Source organism: Octopus bimaculoides, chromosome 8 (assembly GCF_046866305.1).
Source record: "Octopus bimaculoides isolate indiv1 chromosome 8, ASM4686630v1, whole genome shotgun sequence".
NCBI lineage: Eukaryota > Metazoa > Mollusca > Cephalopoda > Octopoda > Octopodidae > Octopus > Octopus bimaculoides.
The window spans coordinates 31076827-31099068 of NC_142935.1; the positions used below are offsets into that span (position 1 = coordinate 31076827).

The following is a 22242-nucleotide window of genomic DNA, read 5'->3' on the forward strand; positions in this document are numbered from 1 at the left end:
GAACTTTTAACATTATCCATCCATAGGTGCAGCTATGGCTGTGTGGTTAAAAAGCTTGCTTTGCAACCACATGGTTTCAGGTTCAGTCCCATGTAGTGGCACCTACAGCTAGTGTCTTCTACTATGGCTCCAAACCAACCAATGCCTTGCGAGTGAATTTGGTAGATGAAAACTGTGTGGAAGCCCATTATGTGTGTGTGTTGTGTGCCTGTTTATCTGTGTTTGCCCCATACACGCATACACACTCTACTTGGCAATTGGTGTTGGTTTGTTTAAGTTTCTGTAACTTAATGGTTTAGCAGAAGAACCCAACAGATTAAGTACCAACGTAAAGGATGACTTGTTTGAATTAAAACCTTTCAAGGTGGTGCCCCAGAATGGCTGTGGTCCAATGACTGAAACAAGAAAAAGATAAAAGGAGGATAATACATAAAAATAATTTAGAAATATTCTTTTTGCTTGTTCTTGATTATTTGAATTTGCCTGTTATTATCAAAGTAAATGTGTATATTTTATTTATTTATTTCAGTGTTCTTGTTGCAAAGAATGATGTTGTGAAAATCTCAGATTTTGGAACCAGCCGAGAATGGAATGAGAAAAGTACAAAAATGTCCTTTGCAGGCACTGTTGCTTGGATGGCCCCTGAGGTTATAAGAAATGAGCCTTGTTCAGAGAAAGTTGATATTTGGTCAGTAGGTTTTGAAGTTGTGAAGTATATATATATATATAGACATATCATCATCATCATCATCATCGTTTAATATCTGCTTTCATATGCTGGCATAGGTTGGATGGTTTGATTAAGAGCTGGTGAGCCAGGAGGCTGCACCAAGCTTCAATCCAATCTGGCAGTGTTTCTACAGCTGGATGCCCTTCCTAATGCCAACCACTCATAGAGTGTAGTGGGTGCTTTTTACTCTCCACCAGCACAGGGCAAGTCAGGTGGCACTGGCATCGACCATGCTTGAATGGTGCTTTTTACGTGTCACTGGCACAGGTGCCAATCAGGCAGTACTGGCATAGGCCATGGTTACGGTCTCATATATATATATATATATATATATATATATATATATATATAAAATGCATATATAATATATGTATGTATACACATGAAGGCATGTCACCTAGTACTTAGATTGTTGGACTCATAATCATATGGTTACATGTTTCCATCCGAAAGTTACATCCTTTCACATTTTCCCTATCTATTCAGCTGAAAAATGAGCATGGCTGAGTACCAGTGCAGCCCTTTCTTCCTCTAGCTATCACATTGTTGATATTCTGCTGGGTCAAGGGTTCAAGGGTCCAAGGGCCACAAGCATGTCTGTGTATGCTCATAAATGCATAGGCCCCTAAGACAATGAGTATGGTACATGCTACCCAAGTCAAACTCACAAAAATAAGGGTGACAGTGATTTTTAATTTTTAGCCTGCTAACATTTGATGGATTATCTGATGAAGGCTAGAATGCCAAAATTTCAAAATCTCTATCATCTCCTCTCGTAAAAGTTTAATAAACAGGAGCTCTATTAAAACATATTGAGTAATTTTTCTGTTCAATATTAAATGGTTTTTATATATAAGTTGGTAATAAAAACAAATATTAATGAATATTCTTGTTTTGTAAATGATTTTCTCAAATATTAACTTCGTGAATATGCTATACTTTGAAAAGTGACATATTTTACCTGTACTTTTCTATTTGTGAGTGTGTTTATGTGAAAGCGCATGGCCTAGTGGTCAGGGTGTTGCACTTACAATCTACCAATTGTGGGTTCAGTTCCCAGACCGAGCGGTACATTGTGTTCTTGGGCAGAAATACTCCATTTAACATTGCTCCAGCTGTCAATAGGAAACCCTTTGATGGACTAGCCTTCCAGTCATGCAGAATATTGGCCTCCTTGTTTAGCCAGCAGGGTGGCATCATCCAAAAGCTAAAATGATGCAAAGCACACTGTGGCCAGCGATATATAACAACATCTGATAATCTAGACTATCACATGATGTGGGTAGATGGGTGGCTGCATGTATGTGCACAAGGGTATATGAAATATCTTTAATGAAATCAATTGAAAGACGTTATTTGTATATTAATGTGTCTTACGTTCTCTGTACCTCAGGTCATTTGGTGTTGTTTTATGGGAGTTACTGACTGGAGAAATTCCCTACAGAGATGTTGATTCCTCTGCAATTATTTGGGGAGTCGGGAGCAACAGCTTGCATTTACCTGTGCCATCTACTTGTCCAGAAGGTTTCCAACAATTATTGAAACAGTGTTGGTAAGTTTTTTAAAAATATTTCTAAATATCATACGTGTTTAATTTTGGGTAAGTTTTCAGATTTGATTTTTATTTAGCTATTGTTACTGTTGATATTCGTGTAAATTGTTCTATTAAGCTGTATTTAAGCAACAATATGGCTGCTGGGAAAACACATAATAATCATAAATTTTTACTAGCAATACTGTTCAAAATTTTCTGTGCTTTATATATATATATATATATATATATATATATATATATATATATATATATATATATATAGAGAGAGAGAGAGAGAGAGAGAGAGAGAGAGAGAGATGTATGTGTGTCTGCATGTATATGTTTGTATGTGTGCATATGTGTTTTGTGTAAATGTATCCCACCACACATGCGCAATAAAGCCCTTATTACTCAAGGTTAACCTTGCATCAGCCCCTGTATGTGAAAGTCTGAGAAATATTTTTTTGTGGAAAATTGGTTGTTGTTCACATTTTCAAACGTCCCCTCTTCCATACCTCTCATGTTATCCAAGGAAAAAGCCATTGACTTGGGCTGGAACAACTTAATACTTGTGTCATTCCAGGGGTTGCTGTCAAATGCAAAGAGCCAGTGTAGATAACACAAGGCACCTTTCCTCTTGCTCTAATAGTTCCACCAATTCACTACCCTAGATTGGTACTTTTGTATTGACCCCAAAAGGATGAAAGGCAAAGTTGACTACAGCTAGGTTTGAAGTCAAATCACAGAGAGTTAGAATAAATATCAAAAAGCATTCTATTTAATTCTCTAATGATTCAACCAATTTAACATACATGTTGTTTTGTAAGTTACTCGGTGATCTCATTAGTGCCATGTAAAAGGCACCCAGCATATGTTGTAAAGTGGTTGGCATTAGGAAAGGCATCCAGCCATAGAAACCATATCAAAGCTAACAGTAGAGCTTGGTACAGCTCACCAGATCCTGTCAAACTGTCCAACCCATGCCAGCATGGGGAATGGATTTTGATGATAATTATCATGATGACTTATGTTTAACAATCAAATAAATATCTTAGTGCTGAATGAAATAACTTTTTTCTGATGCAGTAATATTAATTTTGATTTTAATTTAAAATTTTTTTTTAACTTCAATAAATTACAGGAAAGCCAAGGCTCGTAACCGTATGTCTTTCCGGCAAATTTTGATGCATCTAGAAATTGCCTCACCAGAACTGTTGAATTTTAATAGAGATGATTTCAAAGAAGCTCAGGTAAGAACAATTAATCATTAAATTGCTACATTTTACCCTAACAATATTCATAATAATAATTGGAATTTACAAAAAAAACAAAAGATGAAGACAGATGTATAAACAACAAACAGGTGTATTAGTTTAACTCTCGGGAAGGTGAGAAAGTCTTTTACGTTTTGAGTCTATGCTCTTCAACAGAAAGGAACACGAGAAAATAAACAGAAAAGCTTCAGCGACTGGCACAAGGCCAGCAATTTTTGGGGAGAAGTAAGTCGATTACATTGATCCCAGAGTTCAACTAGTAGTTATCTTATCAACCCTGAAAGAATGAAAGGCAAAGTTGATCTCAGCAGAATTTGAACTCAAAATGTGAAGACGGACAAAATGCCATGAAAAATTTTGCCACTTGCCACTTTAATATTCATAATCCTTTCTACTATAGGCACAAGGCCTGAAATTTTGGTGGAGGGAACTAGTCGATTACATCGACCCCAGTGCTTAACTGATACTTATATCAACCCTGAAAAGATGAAAGGCAAAGTCAACCTCAGTGGAATTTGATCTCAGAACGTAACGACGGATGAAATGCTGCTAAGCATTTTGTCAGGCATGCTAATGATTCTGCCAGCTTGCCACTGTACCCTTGATATTCATAATAATAATAATAATAATAATAATAATAATAATAATAATAATAATAATAATAATAATAATAATTTAATTCAAATTACAATGAACGTAAACAAACAAACAAAGTTTGCTTTAGAGGCATTGAGATGTCTTAGAAAGTTAAAGAAGTGATTTTTAAATTCTCAAACGCAGGATAATGCAATGAGACTGCTGTTAGTTTGTTTACATTTAAATAACTGTATGTTTGTTGATATTGTGTTTACACAGACCATATCATATTTGTTTTGTCTACAGATATTCTGGAGAGAAGAAATAGCTGAGCAACTACAAAAGTTCCGCAGTAAAGGGTCACATATACCTCAACTTGAGGAAGATTTAGTTCGACGGCGGAAAGAAGAATTAAGGTAAGTGATTGCATATTTTATACTTGTATATAGTTTTGGTTTCAAATTAGATTTGACTAAAGATGATAGAAATGAATTTCAATAAAATTTATCCCCTTGTGCTATTTCTTCAAGAGTTTCAAAAATGATTATCACTTGAGGAAGGTAAAAGTAGAAGGGGAAGGGTGCTTGCCTTGTAGTGTCTTTATCAAAAGGCCGTCGCCAGTACCCACCTGACTGGCCCTTGTGCTGGTGGCGCATAAAAGTACCCATTACACTCTCGGAGTGATTGGCGTTAGGAAGGGCATCCAGCTGTAGAAACTCTGCCAAATCAGATTGGAGCCTGGTGTCGCCTCCTGGTCCACCAGTCCTCAGTCAAATCGTCCAACCCATGCTAGCATGGAAAGTGGACGTTAAACGATGACGATGATGATGATGATGAGATGGGAGTGGTATAACTGGTGAGGTTAAATGGACCTACACTAAGTATACTTTTCTAAGTAGTAGAAAAGAAACAGGAAGAGGACACTTCTGATGCCTTGGAGATGGTGTCTTCAGTGTCTTGGGCCCATGTAGCTAATAAAAGAAGTCATCCTCATTCATCATCATCATCCACATCCTCCTCATCATTATCATTTGTTTTACTGTGATTGGATGTGCTGTGCTTCAGTCTCAGTATTGTGGATTTTTACCAAATGAAATTGCATATATATATATATATATATATATATATATATATATATATATTAGCTGGTAAATTTTTATCTGTGATACAAAAATTTCTACTGCATTAAATTAATAACATGGCTTTGCAATGCAGAAATCTTCTCCTTCTATAAAAATACAAACAAATATGAGCACATTGGATCAGATATGAACATCATAGAATCAATTCTCCATCGCCTAGAAATCCTAATTTTTATTATACCATGTAGGAAAAACTACATGAAAACATTTAAATGTGTTTACGTCTAAAATACACTAACAATCTAGCTAACATCTATAACAAGAGTGACAGAAACTATATTCAACATTCAAACATACCAGCAAGTAAAAATAAGCAAATAGCTTACCATATGAAATAAGATATAGATCTATCTCTTTATAACATTTATGTAGTAATTATCTGTCTTCTCTTAGCAGTAATTTCATTAATTAAATTATTATGTCTTCAGATTTTCTGAAAACATGATTATCTATTAGTGAGGATAAAGAATACTGTGTATATTAACACTCTGGATTTTCAAATTCAAAAGCCTTACTTCATAAAATTTGAATCTTGGAAACTATTTTTTTTTTTTTTCATTCTGAGGGTATTTTATTATAACAATTTTGTTAGGCTGCAGAGTAGGGAGTGATAAATAAGCATGGAAGAGAGGAATGAGTACAGCTAATGATCAATTTAGGCTGCAGATCTGTAACAGAGATAAATGTGAGCAGAGAAGCTGACTCTCTGAGAATTGTAGAAGAGGATATATTTTAACTAGTGTGTTTATAACGAAGCGTCGAATACAGTTAGAAAATATAGTAAAGCATCAGCTAGTTTTAGTCTATAGCCAGTCAAGAGAAATTAATGTTTATCAGAAAATAGCATTTTCATCAAACAGTCTTGAATATGTTTTGCATGGAGGATACACTTTCTTAGATAGCTTTCTAGTACAGGGTGCATTATGAATTTTATAAAGGCTGAAGAATTATCTGGAGGTGAATGAAATGATAATAGAATTACACCAAATTAGAGTGGTGGCTGTTGTGATTGAGCACCAAGGCAAGAATGCTGATGTCATAGAATCATTTAGTATGTCATCATCATCTTTGTTTAACGTCTGCTTTCCATGCTAGCATGGGTTGGACGATTTGACTGAGGACTGGCGAACTGGATGGCCGCACCAGGCTCCAATCTGATCTGGCAGAGTTTCTACAGTTGGATGCCCTTCCTAACGCCAACCACTCCAAGAGTGTAGTGGGTGCTTTTACGTGCCACCAGCACAAGGGCCAGTTAGGCGGTACTGGCAATGGCCACACTCAAAATGGCCTTTGCCAAATATTTTAATTAAACTAGGTAAACAGGGAACTGGAAGAGTATAACTGCTGTTTGAAAGTATGGTGTTGCATGTAATAAAAATTAGAAATAGTAGCAGAAATAATCTTATTGAAACACTTGTGTAGTAGAAATGATCCATTGCCTAATTAAATACAACCACTTGCTCCATTCAGTAGCTTTAGAGGAGTTGACACTTGCAAGCACTTAGACCAAATCTCTTGTCTGAAAATAATTTTATACCTTTTCTACCATTAACTTTGGAGGACCTGAAATAAAAAAAAGATTAAAAAAGTTAAAAACTGATGTATCATCAAGGGAATTTTAAATGTTATCTTTTGCTCAGTATTTACTTGTGAAGTTTTGCACAGTGATCTTCAATATCACGATAATTGCATTGCATATATGTGTGTGTATATATATATATATATATATATATATATATATATATATATATATATAGTATTTTGAACTCATTGTGATTTATAATTTATTGATGTTTGAACTCCTGAAACCCAGAATTAAAAATTTACATATCTCTAGCATAAAAGTAATGACTGTATGAATAATGATATTTCAAATGAGATAATGAACAATGATTTATGAATGATTGCAATTTTCCTGACATAGAGACAGCAATTACAGCAAAGCATATTGACATGGTCATTGAAATTCAGCAATGGTCTTTATATAGACATCAAAATACGTTACAGTTGTGGTTGCTATTTAGCTCCAGGTCTGCCCTGATTGAACAGAGCTGTGATCAAAGGTTTTTCCAACTGTGACCATCACATCTTTCTTTTGCTATATCTGCAACTATACTGCCCAATGTATTGTTCTTCACAGCGTTAATGTCTTAACTGCTAAGTCAAAACCAGGAACTTTGTTTTTAATATGTACACCATAAGTAAGTACTGTCTCAAGTCCTAGGGCCCATAGGACTAGTTATTTGGTTTCGATGGTGTATAAGTGACCAGGATCCCAACATTTGCCCCTGAATGGGACACCAGTTCTTCACAGGATGTTCCTTTACAGCTGAGTGGACTGAAGCAATATGAAATGAAGTGTTTTGCTCAAGAACACTATGTATTGCCTAGTCCAGGAATTGAAACCATGATCTTGTGAACATGAGTGCAACACCCTAACCACTAGGCCATACACCTCCATTTATGTATGTTATATAAGTTAATATGTCAGAAACCATCCCTCTCCAATATCAGGAATGAGCTGAGTATATGAGGATGGGACTAAACAGCAACAATCGCAACATAAATATATTATTGCTCCAAAACAAAGCTATGGAAGACTAGAATGGTTTATGCAGTTGTTATTGAGTGTGTTATTGATTAGATATAACACTGTTCTGTGGTTCTGAGATAGAACAGTATCAAGAATTTAGGCAGACATTTTTAAGTATTGATTCTTATTTTAGTATTAAAACATTCCCTGGATCACATTGCTGAGAAGTTTTTGATGCAAAATATATTTCATAAAATCATGAAAAGTTTTCTGTGATTTATTGCAATATATGATGTCTTTTATGATATATATTCTTTTCTATAATTAAAATATACATAACTATTTTTATCTTTGAGATTTTCAAGTTGGTAGAGAAATTTGATATTTCAACCTGACTTCCTACTGACATCTATTATTATATAGTTTAGAAGGCGTGTGGCTTAGTGGTTAGGGCATTCAGCTCATGATCGTAAGGTCGTGAGTTCGATTCCTGGTGACGCGTTGTGTCCTTGAGCAAGACACTTTATTTCATATTACTCCAGTCCACTCAGCTGGCAAAAATGAGCTGTACCTGTATTTCAAAAGGGGCCGGCCTTATCATGCTATGTGTCACGCTGAATCTCCCTGAGAACTACGTTAAGGGTACACGTGTCTGTGGATTGCTCAATCACTTGCACGTTAATTTCACGAGCAGGCTGTTCCGTTGATCAGATCAACTGGAACTCTCGTCATCGTAACCGACAGAGTGCTCCTATCTACCTATCCTAGATAGCTTAGAAATCAATTACAACAATTGGATCAAAATATTATTTTAAAATATGTTAATAATAATAACATGCCATAACTGTTTGGGACACTACTGGTACACCACTAAAATCTCTGTTTCCATGTTGTGAGAAATCTCTAGTTTGTTTTATCTGGGCCCATGAAACGATATAGGATCAGATTTGAAGTTAACGAAGCATTCTTAATTATACAGTATCACTCATGCTTATGTTAACTAACTGTACTGTTCCATTTTACTTATTTATAGTTCCGTGAACTAATACATTAGAATTTAAGTGATTTTGTTAGGACACAGCAGGGAACTGGTGACAGAATATGAATTGTTAACTCATTGGTTGTTAGGATGACATTCTCTAGACACACCCAACTGCAACTCACAAACCTTTTGTGATTATGTTATGGATTACACAGTCTCTGTGTTTTACTGAATTTTGAAAATAATCATTAAGATAGTGAATTGAAAGAACTTATTGGAACATTGGATTATATACTTTGTTGGCATTTGTTCCAGTTCTTTGTGCTCTGAGTTCAAATCCCATCAAAGTCAGCTTATTTTTTTTTTTTTGTCATTTTGGGGATTGACAATTAAAGTACCAGTCCAAGACATAGTTTGATGGAAATATTAAAGCATAGAACAGGATGACTTGCAAAGTATATTTTGGCTTTGTACAGTCTGAGATCTAAATCCTGCCTAGGATACAATTGTAGTGAAGAAATCTCGTCTGAGTGTACTAAGGAAATAAAACAAAAGTATCAATGTCTAGTGTCTTCATTATTTGAGTGAAGACAATCACAAAGATCACAAAGCATTCAGTAGATAATTATGATGATGATGATGATGATGATGATGATGATGGGCAGTAGATTTAAGGAGATTGAGAAAACAACTAAATGTTATTTGGAAGGTTTTAATTTAAGTATAAACACCAATGCCAGCCTGTCCAACCCATGCCAGCCTGTCCAACCCATGCCAGCCTGTCCAACCCATGCCAGCATGGAAAACGGATGTTAAACAATGATGATGATTTTAAAATTGGAAGATTTGCATCATAAAACCAGAGGTGATCTCATGTCGTCACCTCAAAAGGAATAACCAACAGGCTCATAGCTTAATGGCTTATTTTATCAAACAAGGTCTTTGGCGTATACATTATTGAAAACCATTTTGTTTATAGTACTTTTCATTGTCTAAAGGTTATTTTTAAAACGAACATAACGAGCTTGCTCAGTTTATTTACTAGAAACTGAATTTCACTCATTCTCACAAATTTATAATGGCTTGGGTCATCTCTAAATCTTTTATTTGCATTTTAAAATTGTTACACTTTTGTGTTTATAGTCTTTCCATGTATCCTCCTGTGATGCACCTGAATACATCCACAGTGATGTTTCCTGAAATCATCAGGTGTTTGGGGTATTTCAACATCAAACACCTTCACTCAGGTAACCTAGCTGGTGTTGTTTAAGCCTCCAGCTTGTGTCCTGTTAGGACTACTCCTGGTAGAGCTTCCCCTTCCAGGGCTTGTATCTCCTGATTCACTGCAACCTCGAAGCAACCTGCACTGCCCCCACAGTCAACCTGATGGCCTTCTGCTCTCTGGCCCCTATGATGTCAAGCATTATAAGCTATCTTATAAAAAGTAAAAAAAAAAACAACCCAAATTGGATACATTATATTCTGTACAACATGTTAGAGTAAACTAATCACTAAGCTGATTTTGTAGTATTGTTTTCTTATCCCCAGATTAGATACCTATATTTTTTTCAAGGCATGCATCTTAAAAATATCTTGGAAAGTAATATAGGAAATAGCCTTTAACTAATGAGAAAATCTGGAAATTATTGATGAAAAGCTTAGCTCAGCACAACTAATAAACTAATTTAAGTGTCCTAAGAGATGAAAAAGAAATTCAATAGACAGTAATTCAAAACGTGTTGGCCTTTAGCTTTAGTTTTTAAGCAGTTTGAAAGGTTATAATAAATTTATGACTTATTTTGTTTTGGTTTCTTTTTGTTTATTTATTATTATTATTATTATTTTTTGCAATGATAATATTTATAAAGAACACTGATGAACTAAATTGATATCGTCTTGATACTTGAAAATTAATGTCAGTTGTAATACTTGATAAATTTATGTTGGCTGTGTTGTATTGGAGCAGCAATATCAAATAAATATTTTCTAGTCTGTGTATTTTTTTTTTTTTTAAATAATGTTGTTTGTGAAGACAATTCTCATTTGTGAAGAGAATATTCAAATATGCCATAATTTATTGAATTATTCCTTCAACATAGCAATGCTTTTTCATCACAGGCAATCAATTCAAATAATAGTCAGTTTTAAAGCAAATTATCTGCATACCTTTAGGAATCATTTATCAGTTTTGGCTGCATGGTGTAGTTTTATAAGAAATAGGCTACTGGCATGGTATAATTGAAGTACAACAAGCTAGTTTGAAAAGGTTTTGTTTTTTTTATTATCTACTTTTATGTTTTTATCATTGAAAGTAATTGAAAATTCTCGGCTCTTAAATCATTGTCTTACTATGTGTGGTTTCAGCACGAACGAAACTATCACATGCTAGTTAAAATGGCTGCAGTCACATGTTGGATTTTTATATCTAATATCATGTGCTGTCTTTTTCTTAATATTGACTAAACTGAAATGACACACCTTGATTACCACAGACTATTATGTTCAATTGGAAATATTTAATTCAGTTATATCGTTTTCCATAAACACAGTTTCTGACAGGAGAGAAGAATAAAGAAAATATATTAATTCATTTTTGTCATTTGAAATTGTTTCAATTTACTGTTTTATTTTTAACACATGTAAAAATAGTCTTACAATGGCAATTACTTATAATCGAATGATATTTTGAAATCTTACTTTGAAAAAAAAGTAAAATTGTGAATGATAGCAGCTGTAAATATATGTGAAGTGAGAAATACGTGATGGTGGTAGTGGCGGTAGTGGCAGCCACAGCGGTGGTGGGGGTGGCAGTGGTGGCAGTGGCAGCCATGGCTGTAGTGGTGGTGGTGGTGGTAGTGGTGGTGGTAGTGGTGATGGTGGTGACAGTAGAATTACTAGTAGTAGAGGTTATTATTGTGAGTGATGTTGAAGTGGTGGGGTAATTGTAATGATAGTCATTCTGATGATTGCTTTGGTGGTGGTGGTGGGGTGGGGTTGGTTGGGGACTGGTGATTGGGGCTGGTGGGTGGTTGGGTTTGTTGATGGATGGTGTTGATAGTAGTGGTGGTAATATTGGTGGGCTTGATCATGATAATAATAACAACAATGATGATGATGATGATGATGATGATGATGATGATGATGATGATGATGATGATGATGATAATAATAATAATAATGTTTATGCTGATTCTAACAATTCGTTTCCTCTAAAATTACAAGTCAGAAGAAATTACCATTATCAACAGTCAGAAACAATCAAATTTCAAGCAGATTTTATTATTATATGTTGATGAAAAATTATTTTATAGTGAAGATATATGCAGTCTCAATACGGCATGTACAAATTGCTCTGTTTTCCTATACACCGTCTGTCCATCTGTTTATTGCCTGCTCCAAATGTAGCTGCTTAGAGTTAGACAGCAGTAGCAGCAGTAGCATTCATAGCTATTTCTCATTTCACAAATTAAAAGCAATAAAGGAAAACAATTTACTTTCCATTTCTGTTTTTATTTTATACATATTCCCCCCCCCCCCCCCCCCCATCCATTTACTCTCAGTGATATAAACACGGGAGGCCTTCTAAGACATTCATTTCAGATAATTCTTAGTTGTCATTTCAGAAGTAAGTCCAGCATCAAATTCCTTCACCCCTGCTTCATATGTCAAGCATCCTAGCTTGCTGGGCTGCAGTTACTACTCTCTAACGTAGCAGATCAATACATTTTTGCTTCTACCAATAGGTTGATCATTCAGACTTCAAGTACAAACAAGCTATCTTTTCTTACTTCCTCTTTCTGTAATGTAGGATTATCAGACAGCTCTCAGCCTGTTGTAACTTTTTGTTTCATACAATTATAATCAACTCTATATAACCACACACTGAGAAATAATCGTGCTTTATAAAATAAATCTCATTATTATTCTTTATTTGTATGTCAGCTAGATTCCTAACAAAATGTATTACACTGTATATTTAGCTCTGTTATTCTAAACATACGTATACAAGGAAAATGCATTTGCTATAGACACTCTTATTTAAGATTCTAGTTATCTTAATATGTGACTTATTTGTCACACCCAGACCCATAAATATCTGTGTGTGTGTGTGTGTGTGTGTGTGTGTGTGTGTGTGTGTGTGTGTGTGTAAAGATAAAGGAAACTAGTTAGAGAATTAATATTTTAAATTATCATTTAGCTTTAATCAGTCTTCTATATTACACCTGAGTTTTAAGAAATAAATGCATTTGCTTTTTATGAGTGTGTTTGTATGCATACATACATACATGTATGAATGTATGTATCTATGTACCTGTATGCATGTATGTTTTTGCATGCATGCATGTATGTTTATATGTATGTAAGCATACATGTATGCATGCATGCATGTATGTATCTATGTATGTATGTTTGTATTTATATATTGTTTATATGCAAATCTGCATGCACCTATGTTTATGTTTATGTGTGTATATATGTATGTATTTATATATATGTATGTATGCGTGTGTGTGTGTGTGTGTGTGCTTATGTATGTATTTATGTTGATAATGTTAAGTTTATAAAACAACAAAAAACTTTTTTTTACAAATGTTTATGCACATTATATTTCCTTTCTTTAGTTTATCCTGTTAACCAAAGCCTATTATTGCTCCAGTTTGTTAAGCAAACACATACCCAGTCCTGTTTTCTTTCAAATCATTTTCTCCTCTGAAAACTATTTATAACCCCCCACCCCACCAATGCCACCGCCGACCAATCCTATCGAAGATCATGACATTCATTTTTATAGTATCTGCCATAATCATTATTCATGAAGCTATCATTTTGTTATAAAGGGAAATATTACTGACCGAGGTATTTGCATTGTGTTGAACAGAACAGTCTTTTTATTTATTTATTTATTTATTTATTTATTTATTTAGATATGGGGACAAAAGAGAGACAGTTTTTGTGTTTGAGATTGGTTAAGTGCAAATATTTACATTTTAAATCCTAGCAGGCCACATCCCTAGAGACAATAGGAAGCACAGTAAATATATAATAATCAAATCAACCTCTATAACAGTCAATGATGAAGAGAACATCTGCGATTGTTGTTGTTGTTGTTACTGCTGTTTGTGCGCACTGGTCATCTCATAAAATATTGATTTCATTAAGAATTGTGTCCATTCAATAACAACCCTGTATACAATGTGTAAGTCACAACTTCATTCTATACAAACATCTGCATAGAAATAAAATCGGATACACTAATGATATTTAAAAACTAATTATAAATAATAATAATAATAATAATAATAATAATAATCTTTTTTTTTTTAAACTTTGTAAATACATACAACAAACTATTTTATAAATTAAAATACACTTTTTATTGAATACCAGAATAGGAGCAGTGAAATAAATCGATAGTCTGAAAATTTTTACACTTTTTTTAAAATATAGTGACACTTTTTATATATAGTCTTTGATAAAGTCAAAAATTAAATTAAATATTCATTTATCATATAGTTCTTCTAAATGTCTATATATACATGAGGACAAGTGAATCATTCTGAACTAAAACAAGAGAGTCTAGTCATTTTCGATATTGATCAATTCTAATTTTGTTACTAAATATAACATAAGGACAAAGAAAAGAAAAACAAAGAGGGAAGGTTCAAAACCTCCTTGTTCTTTTATCATAGTAAAACATTGTCTTCAGTATCAATTAACAACATCTAATGAATACTTATTATAATATTGAATAGCAATAATTGGTGGTGGTGGAGGTGGTGGTGGTGTTGGATGTTGTTGGGAGATATGTTCTATAATAATGGTAATAGTTCTTGTTTCATCCCAAGACATTCCTTCTATGAACATCCAGATTTTATTTAAAGTTTTCTTTAGGATTACCTTATGCAATATCTCCTTCCTTTTTTTGTTTTCTGGTTTTTTTTAATGTAGTAGAGTATGATTTTAGGGGCATTTAGCTGTAATTTCTTGCAGGATGAGGGGTTACATATAGGCTCTTCATTGGCCTCTTTGACTACATCATTCCCTCTGGAGAATGATGTTAAAAACAATGTCACTGAGTAGAAAGTAGGGGTGATGAAGGTGGGCTTGTTTGATGGTGCCACATGAAAAGCATTGCTGGTGGTGCCACATGAAAAGCACTGCTGATGGTGCCACATGAAAAGCACTGCTGATGGTACCGCATGAAAAGCACTGCTGATGGTACCACATGAAAAGCACTGCTGATGGTACCACATGAAAAGCACTGCTGATGGTGCCACATGAAAAGCACTGCTGATGGTGCCACATGAAAAGCACTACTGATGGTGCCACATGAAAAGCACTGCTGATGGTACCACATGAAAAGCACTGCTGATGGTGCCACATGAAAAGCACTGCTGATGGTGCCACATGAAAAGCACTGCTGATGGTTCCACATAAAAGCACTGGTACTGGTGCCACATAAAAAGCACTGCTGACGGTGCCACATGATCGGTACCTAGTACACTCTGTAAATTGGTTGGCATTAGGAAGGACAACCAGCTGTAGAAACCAAGCCAAAACAGACTATGGAACCTGGTGCGGCTCCTGGTCTTGCCAGCTCCTGTCAAACCATCCAACTCATGCCAGCATGGAAAACAGACATTAAATATAGATGATAATGGTGATATTTACAGGTGGTGGTTATGTGTTGGTAGTAAAAGTGGTGGTGGTTATGAATTGATAATGTTAAGAATGATTGATTATCATGGTGGTAGCAGTGGAAATGATGAGGAAGAGGAGGAGGAGAATACTGACAATGACGACAATGATGAGAATGATGACAATGACAACAACAAAGACAATGACAGTGATGATGATGATGATGATGCCAACGACAAAGATGGCAATGATGATGATGATGATGATTCAGTGAATAAAACTTCAGAAAATGTAAAACTCTTTATGCAAAAATAACTTCTACTTTTTGGGAGATTAAGGGGCAATCTATCTGCAGCTTAGCAAGCATAAAATTATAGTCGTATATTTTAGTGGTGTCTTTCTGCAACATTTGGTTCTTGTTCCAGCAAATGAACTCAATCCATTCTTGGTTGGCTGCTCTACATCCATAAGCACATTGTCTCCAGACTGAGTAGCGACTCTAGTATTTTCCCCTCTATCATAATGAGACGAAATGAAAATAACCATTTTCCGTTTTATGTTTCTAGTTCAGTGTGTGTGTATGTGTGTGTTAATTTTGTTTTATTTTTTTATGGCATTCCAAGAAATGTTGCTAATAAACAAGAATCCTTAATAGCAACTAAACTAAACTCCTATTTAATTCTTGTAATTATTCAGTTGAAAATTAACTTCCTTTTGATCAATAAAACTCAACAATTTATTGTTCATTATCCTGATGAATGTAGTCGAGTATTCAGCAATTTCCTTCATTGTAAATACTACCTTGAATACACCTAACTACAAACAAAGAAATTCAGTTGAAGGAGATTTTAAAATTTTTTTACGTTTTTTTTTTTTGTCATTGAAAAACTGCTATAAACCTCAACACTTGACCTATATTATTAATATTTATTCAACCAGTTTTAAATATTTGTTTTACTATTTGTAAATGCAGAATATCTCTGATCTCCACAGACTCTACCGTTCTACTATATTAATATGGATGTATAAGTTCATCAGATTATTTCATGCTTCTTCGGAAAATTTAAGAGGCCCGAAATTTTTGGGGAGTGGTGGGGGGTTTCGTTCGATTAGATTGACCCAAGTACACAACTGATACTTATTTTATCGACCCCGAAAGGATGAAAGGCAAAGTCGACCTCGGCGGAATTTGAACTCAGAATGTAACGGCAGACGAAATACTGCTACGCATTTTTCCCAGCGTGCTAACAATTCTGCCAGCTCACTGCCCTATAATGCACCTACAATTGAATGAATGAATTAATGTTGTTAACATATATATATTGTTACATAAAGTAGACAGACCAGTTTAGTGTTATGTGCATTTGTATATACTGTAAATAGCTATATGCTAATAATTTCTCTGTAAACAGAAAGATGAGTATCTGTCCCTGATGAGGGTCCAGTAAGACTGAAAATTGATTAGAGTGATTTCTTTTTACCAACAGAGACTAAAACTTTTCAGATTGAGAATAAATTGTATGTTTATTAAAAAGGTATATCTTATATTTCAAATTATATACACATAATTATATACAAAAATTATATGTGATAACGAATTTGATAGAAACTGAAAGGAGCCCTTTGTATATATATATATATATATATCTTCCTTATCAGCATTGTTGTTTTAACATCATCTTTTACCTGCCTCTCACATGGGTTAGACAATGATGTGTGCGTGTGTGTGTGTGTGTGTGTGTGTGTGTGTGTGGTGTTTCATGTATGTGTGTGTTATTCCAAGCAGTAGTTTGAAGTATACTTGTCACATTGAAAATAAGAGTATGCAGTAGTAGAAACCATAGAGTGTTTGACCAAATGCTTAATATTATTTGGCTTTTGTTTGTTTATTGATTTAGTTTCAATGAACAAGCTATATCCGTATCCTTTGTAGGCCCTCTGAGATCAGTGAAATCACTGCAGTTGCCATTTCTTTCAGATATTGATGACTGCATGAAAAGAGGGAAATTCCAAACGGTTGATATTCCGAAGAGGAAAGACTGGACATAGTGGTTAGTGGGAGATTTGGTACAGGGACAAAATATGAGTAATGAAAGAAGATATGACTGAGATGGGAATATCTAAATGGAGACAGCACAATATCAGTTAGCTCTGAAAAGCAATGATCACAGTAGCAATAGTAGAAAGGAAAAACAGAGGAGACAATACAAAAGTGTTGGTGAATGACTGCATACCTATCAGTTGAACGGCTTTTCTTTGGATGTGATTTGGGATTCTTATATGAGTAGTAGATGCAGCACTGTTTTAGATATGGAAGCAATACTCTGTTACGGTGTCACTGGAATTTTGTAGAGAGTTGGTAATTGTTGAGGATAACCTATTTCCTGTCTCTGAAGAGACAGATTAGTCTTTGTGATTTGGTTTTATCTCTGTTCAGATGCCAGTTTGCTGTTCATCCCTGCAGGGTTAATAAAATATGTGTCAGTCATGTACTTGCGTCAACCTGATTGATTTTATTCCACTTCCGAATATGTTTCATAGAGCTAACACAAGAAATCATTATTCTCCTTGAAGCAAAATTTAAGCGATAGTGAATCTTGATGTTTTGGTATGGATATTCTAAATGTTAAACACCAAGGAGAGATAAATAAAATCTCAATAAACAACAAGCTTTCGTTCTTGTATTTACTTCATTAAAATTTTATAGATTTAGAAGAAATCAATATGCATGTATTGATTTTCAAACTATTTTTCTTAACATGAAGTGTGTAACAAAACTGTTCTAAAAAGTAGATAATTATTTTACTTCAATGTGGATGCATACATGCCTATGTGATGGAGAAATTCTCTTTGCAAGAATAAGGATGGATAGTTTCAATCGCATTGCATTGCCAGTGCCACATGAAAAAATTAGAAAAGAAAAAAACACAGCCATGCTAGTGCCATGTAAAAGTCACCTGTGATGATGCCACATAAGCACCCAGTATAATCTGTAGTGGTTGGCATTAGGAAGGGCATCAAGCCATAGAAACCAAGCCAAAACAGATAATTGAAGACTGGTGCAGCTTTCCAACTTGCCAGCTCTGGTCAAACCATCCAACTCATGCCAGCATGGAAACCAGAATTATCAGATGTGTGTGTGTGCATGCATGCATGTGTGTGTATGTACATGTGTGTGTTCATGTGGGTATTGGCTCAGAACAATTGAAGAAAACTGGTGTGGCAAGCAAAAATGCATTGTGGTATTTAATTCCACTCAAGTTACATCCATTTTCATCCAAATCAGCTTTCTCATTCTACATTACGAAATGCATCATACAAATTACCGGAATTAATATAATTAAATAAAACCCTTGAAAGCATTGCATTGGTATTGGTCACAGGCCAAATACTGGAACTGTTTAAAATATAATCAATGAATTAATAAGACAGCACAGCTTATAAGAGAGTTTAACAGAAATGATATAAGACTGGATTAAATTCTTTAGTATAATTTAGTTAAAATATCTTTCTGTAAATTTTGAGTTTTGTTAAAATAACCACAAGTAAGCACACTGAGATTATGTCAGTTTGCCGTCCCCTGACAAAATAATATTCTTGCATTAGGTTTAAAAACCTTTATGGTTGTGTGGCAGGTGTAGGCTTAACTGTGTGGGGATACAGGAAAAACTATGTGGTTAAGAAGCTCACTTTGCACCCGCATGATTTAGGGTTCAGTGTCACTGTGTAGCCCCTTGAGCAAGTGTCTTCTACTCTAAAGCCCTTCGAGGCAATGCCCCAGCATGGCTACTGTCCAATGAATGAAACAAGTAAACAAAAATGATACTAATACTCTAGATAAAAACACACACACATGCTAGTACCAAAAATAGCCAGGATATTTCACATAAACTCTTTATATATTGATTATTTGGGCTGACCATTTCCACAGCTTTTCCTTTTTTTTTTTTTTTTTTTTTGTCTTATATTATTTTTTCCCCTTTGAAATTGCACAATCTGTTTATTGTACTTTCAGACATGCTCAGGATGTTCGTGAACATTATGAAAGGAAATTGGAACGAGCCAACAATTTATATATGGAACTTACAGCTTGTATGCTACAACTTGAAAAACGAGAACGAGAACTCATCAAGTAATTTTCATTTCTTCCTATTTTGTTTACAATTTCATTTTGGAACATTTTTAAATTTTTTACAGAAAACAAGCATTGATCATCAATATTAGGATTACAATATAATATATTTATAATATAATATATTTAAAATATAATGTCTCATACATTATAATATCTCATATATTACCAATGACACAAAAGATTTCATTGTAATCTCTTGATTTATTTTTGATAGTTATCAATTATTCACATAATTAACAAAAATGTTTTTATTTATTAGCAGTGTTTTCTATTTAGTATTCATCCTCTATTAATATAATTCAAGCATTGGTCAACAATCTTGTGACTTCATTTTATAATACCTAAAATGGACTCTCTCATTGCTTTGACAAATGAAGTTTCAACAGGACATAGCTACTCAAAGTATCATTTTTTGTGGGAATACAGATCTATTTAGGTTTTGCAGATCCTGTTGCAGTGGTGGTTACTGTCATCTGGGAGTAGGTCGGAGCTGACTCTGTACTGGGCTCTTTTCTCTATAGGGTATTAATCCTTGCCACCTCAAAGTTAGAGGTGGTTTGATAACACAAGCTTCTCCACTGGCTTTTATTTAGTGCTACCAATTCCCATATCTACAGATTTATGTCACAGATTTTCAAGCAGGTTTTTTAAGTGTCCTTATAACAGAGCAGTGAATGGCCTTGATGCCTGGAACCAGAGCTAAGCTGACCATAAAAGAGGGATTTACATAAGCGAATGTCTTCCATGCATACCACATGGCCAATCCACCTCCTTTGCACTTTGATAAGGAAACTCTCTATACCTAGAATGTCCCATCTTGCAAGAACTTCTGTGTTGGGGTTTCTATCCTGCCACTTGATGTTGCAAATTGAAGAAAGGCAGTGAAGATGGAGTCTAACTATTGGATACGGTGCCTGTAGGGTATCCATGATTCATAGCCATTCATGAGAAAGGTAAGCACTACTGCCTGGTACACTTTTATTTATCTTTGTGACCAGGAAGATGCCATGATCTCTCTGCAGTCTGTGCTGGAGTCTACCAAAAGCTGAGCTGACCTTAGACAGTTATTAACTTAAAATGCATTTACTCCATCTAGTTCTTTGATTTAAGGTGTTTTGAGTAAATTTTATTTAGATTATAAGGCTGATTAGGGGGACTGATAAACTGCCTTAAATTATTTTCAAGGATATCATTCACATTATAAATAAGTATTTGAGTTCCTGTGTTATATAAGAATGTTATACTTCTTGTTACAAAATATACTAAAAGATTTTTCAACAATATTTTACACAATATATTAAATATTAGGTATATATTCAAACAGAATTACTTAGTTATCATGTTAATAATGACTAATGTAAGCAGATTTAAAATATATTATTTAAATAAAGAAACTCAACACTCGTTGGGAAATAACTGTTTCTGACATTAATAAGTGTTCTTAACAGAGACCTAAGGCCTTTGTGAATTAATGAAAACTTGACCAATGAATCAATTTTTATTATTTCATACTAATATTGTTTAAAAAGAGAGCAAAGAATTTATATATTATATTAGAAAATGAATATCTTCAGTGTAAAGTTTTGTTTGAAGTTCACTAAATTCATGGCTTACATCTTCTGTGAAACTTTTGTCAGTGTATTTGATTTGCCATACTCTAATAAGAGGAGGGAACTGAGATTAACAAGGCTAAAATTGAATCCATTAGTACCAAGAGGTTTGTAGCATAGAAATTATTTTTCTACCTGAAAATACCATAAGTTTTTAATATGAACAGTTCAGTACAAAAGCATTGAAATTTAAATTTTCTTGAGAATTATCATGTTTTAATTATATTTTCTTTCAGGATTTATAACGATATTGATATTTAATTACAAACTAATGCCTGTTTTCAAGTTGATAATTACTGTGATAAATTACAAGAAAAATGCAGAAAAATTCTCAGTTGAACATTTTTTCTTAGGGATGTGTCGAATTTGTAAATATTACATGTTTTATTTGTAGTTAAATTACAGTATAGATCTTTTGCTGTACGATTTGTCTTTTCTAGCATCTTGACTGGTTGTCACTAATTGTTCATATTGTTCAAATTAGAATTTGTCACCTTTAGTTCTTAGATATCACAGTTAGTGCTAAAATGTATCATTACCTTTGCTTTAACCAGCACTTACACCCAAAAATACTTCCAGCAATTTGCACATGTATGTTGCTTTATAGAGATAGAATTATATTTATGCAAAGATGATCCTCAATTCAAACACTAAAAGCCACGATCTTTCTGGAAAGTAATAGGCTTTTACTATAGTTTAAATGTTATCAAATTTAATAATACTTCATTTTAACCTTGAGTAAAATTTTACTTGTTCTTAGATATATGTTTAAGTTAAATTTCCAGGCCATTTAGCAGCAACTGTTTCTAATTATGATATTTATAGTTGATAGATCTGTTCAAGGAAGCTTTTCCATAGTTTCTTACCTATCAAACGATAAGTGTGAGAGGAAACTATTTTGTGTTTATTTCTTTTATATATTTTAATTACTTAGAATAGGAAGGGAATCCTTGATGACATTTCCAGAATCCCCAAATTTGATAAGAGTAAAGGATAAAGTTATCCTCATACTGAAGGTATGTAGGAGAAGGTAGTGACACAGGCTGGTGTTGTTATAATAACCAATCTGCTTCCTGTAACTGTTTTT

The 22242-nt window shown here is 34.1% G+C and overlaps 1 protein-coding gene across 8 annotated transcripts in view; it reads left to right on the forward strand.

Moving 5' to 3' along the window:
- Window positions 1-22242, forward strand: part of LOC106873316 (mitogen-activated protein kinase kinase kinase 13-B) — a 204224-nt gene that overhangs the window by 160376 nt on the left and 21606 nt on the right. For all 8 annotated transcript variants that reach the window (XM_052970022.2, XM_089356300.1, XM_052970020.2 and 5 more), the window contains 5 exons: window positions 530-688; window positions 2124-2282; window positions 3406-3514; window positions 4421-4530; window positions 19426-19542. In XM_052970022.2, coding sequence (XP_052825982.2) covers window positions 530-688; window positions 2124-2282; window positions 3406-3514; window positions 4421-4530; window positions 19426-19542 — 654 coding nt within the window. The remainder of the gene's footprint in view (window positions 1-529; window positions 689-2123; window positions 2283-3405; window positions 3515-4420; window positions 4531-19425; window positions 19543-22242) is intronic.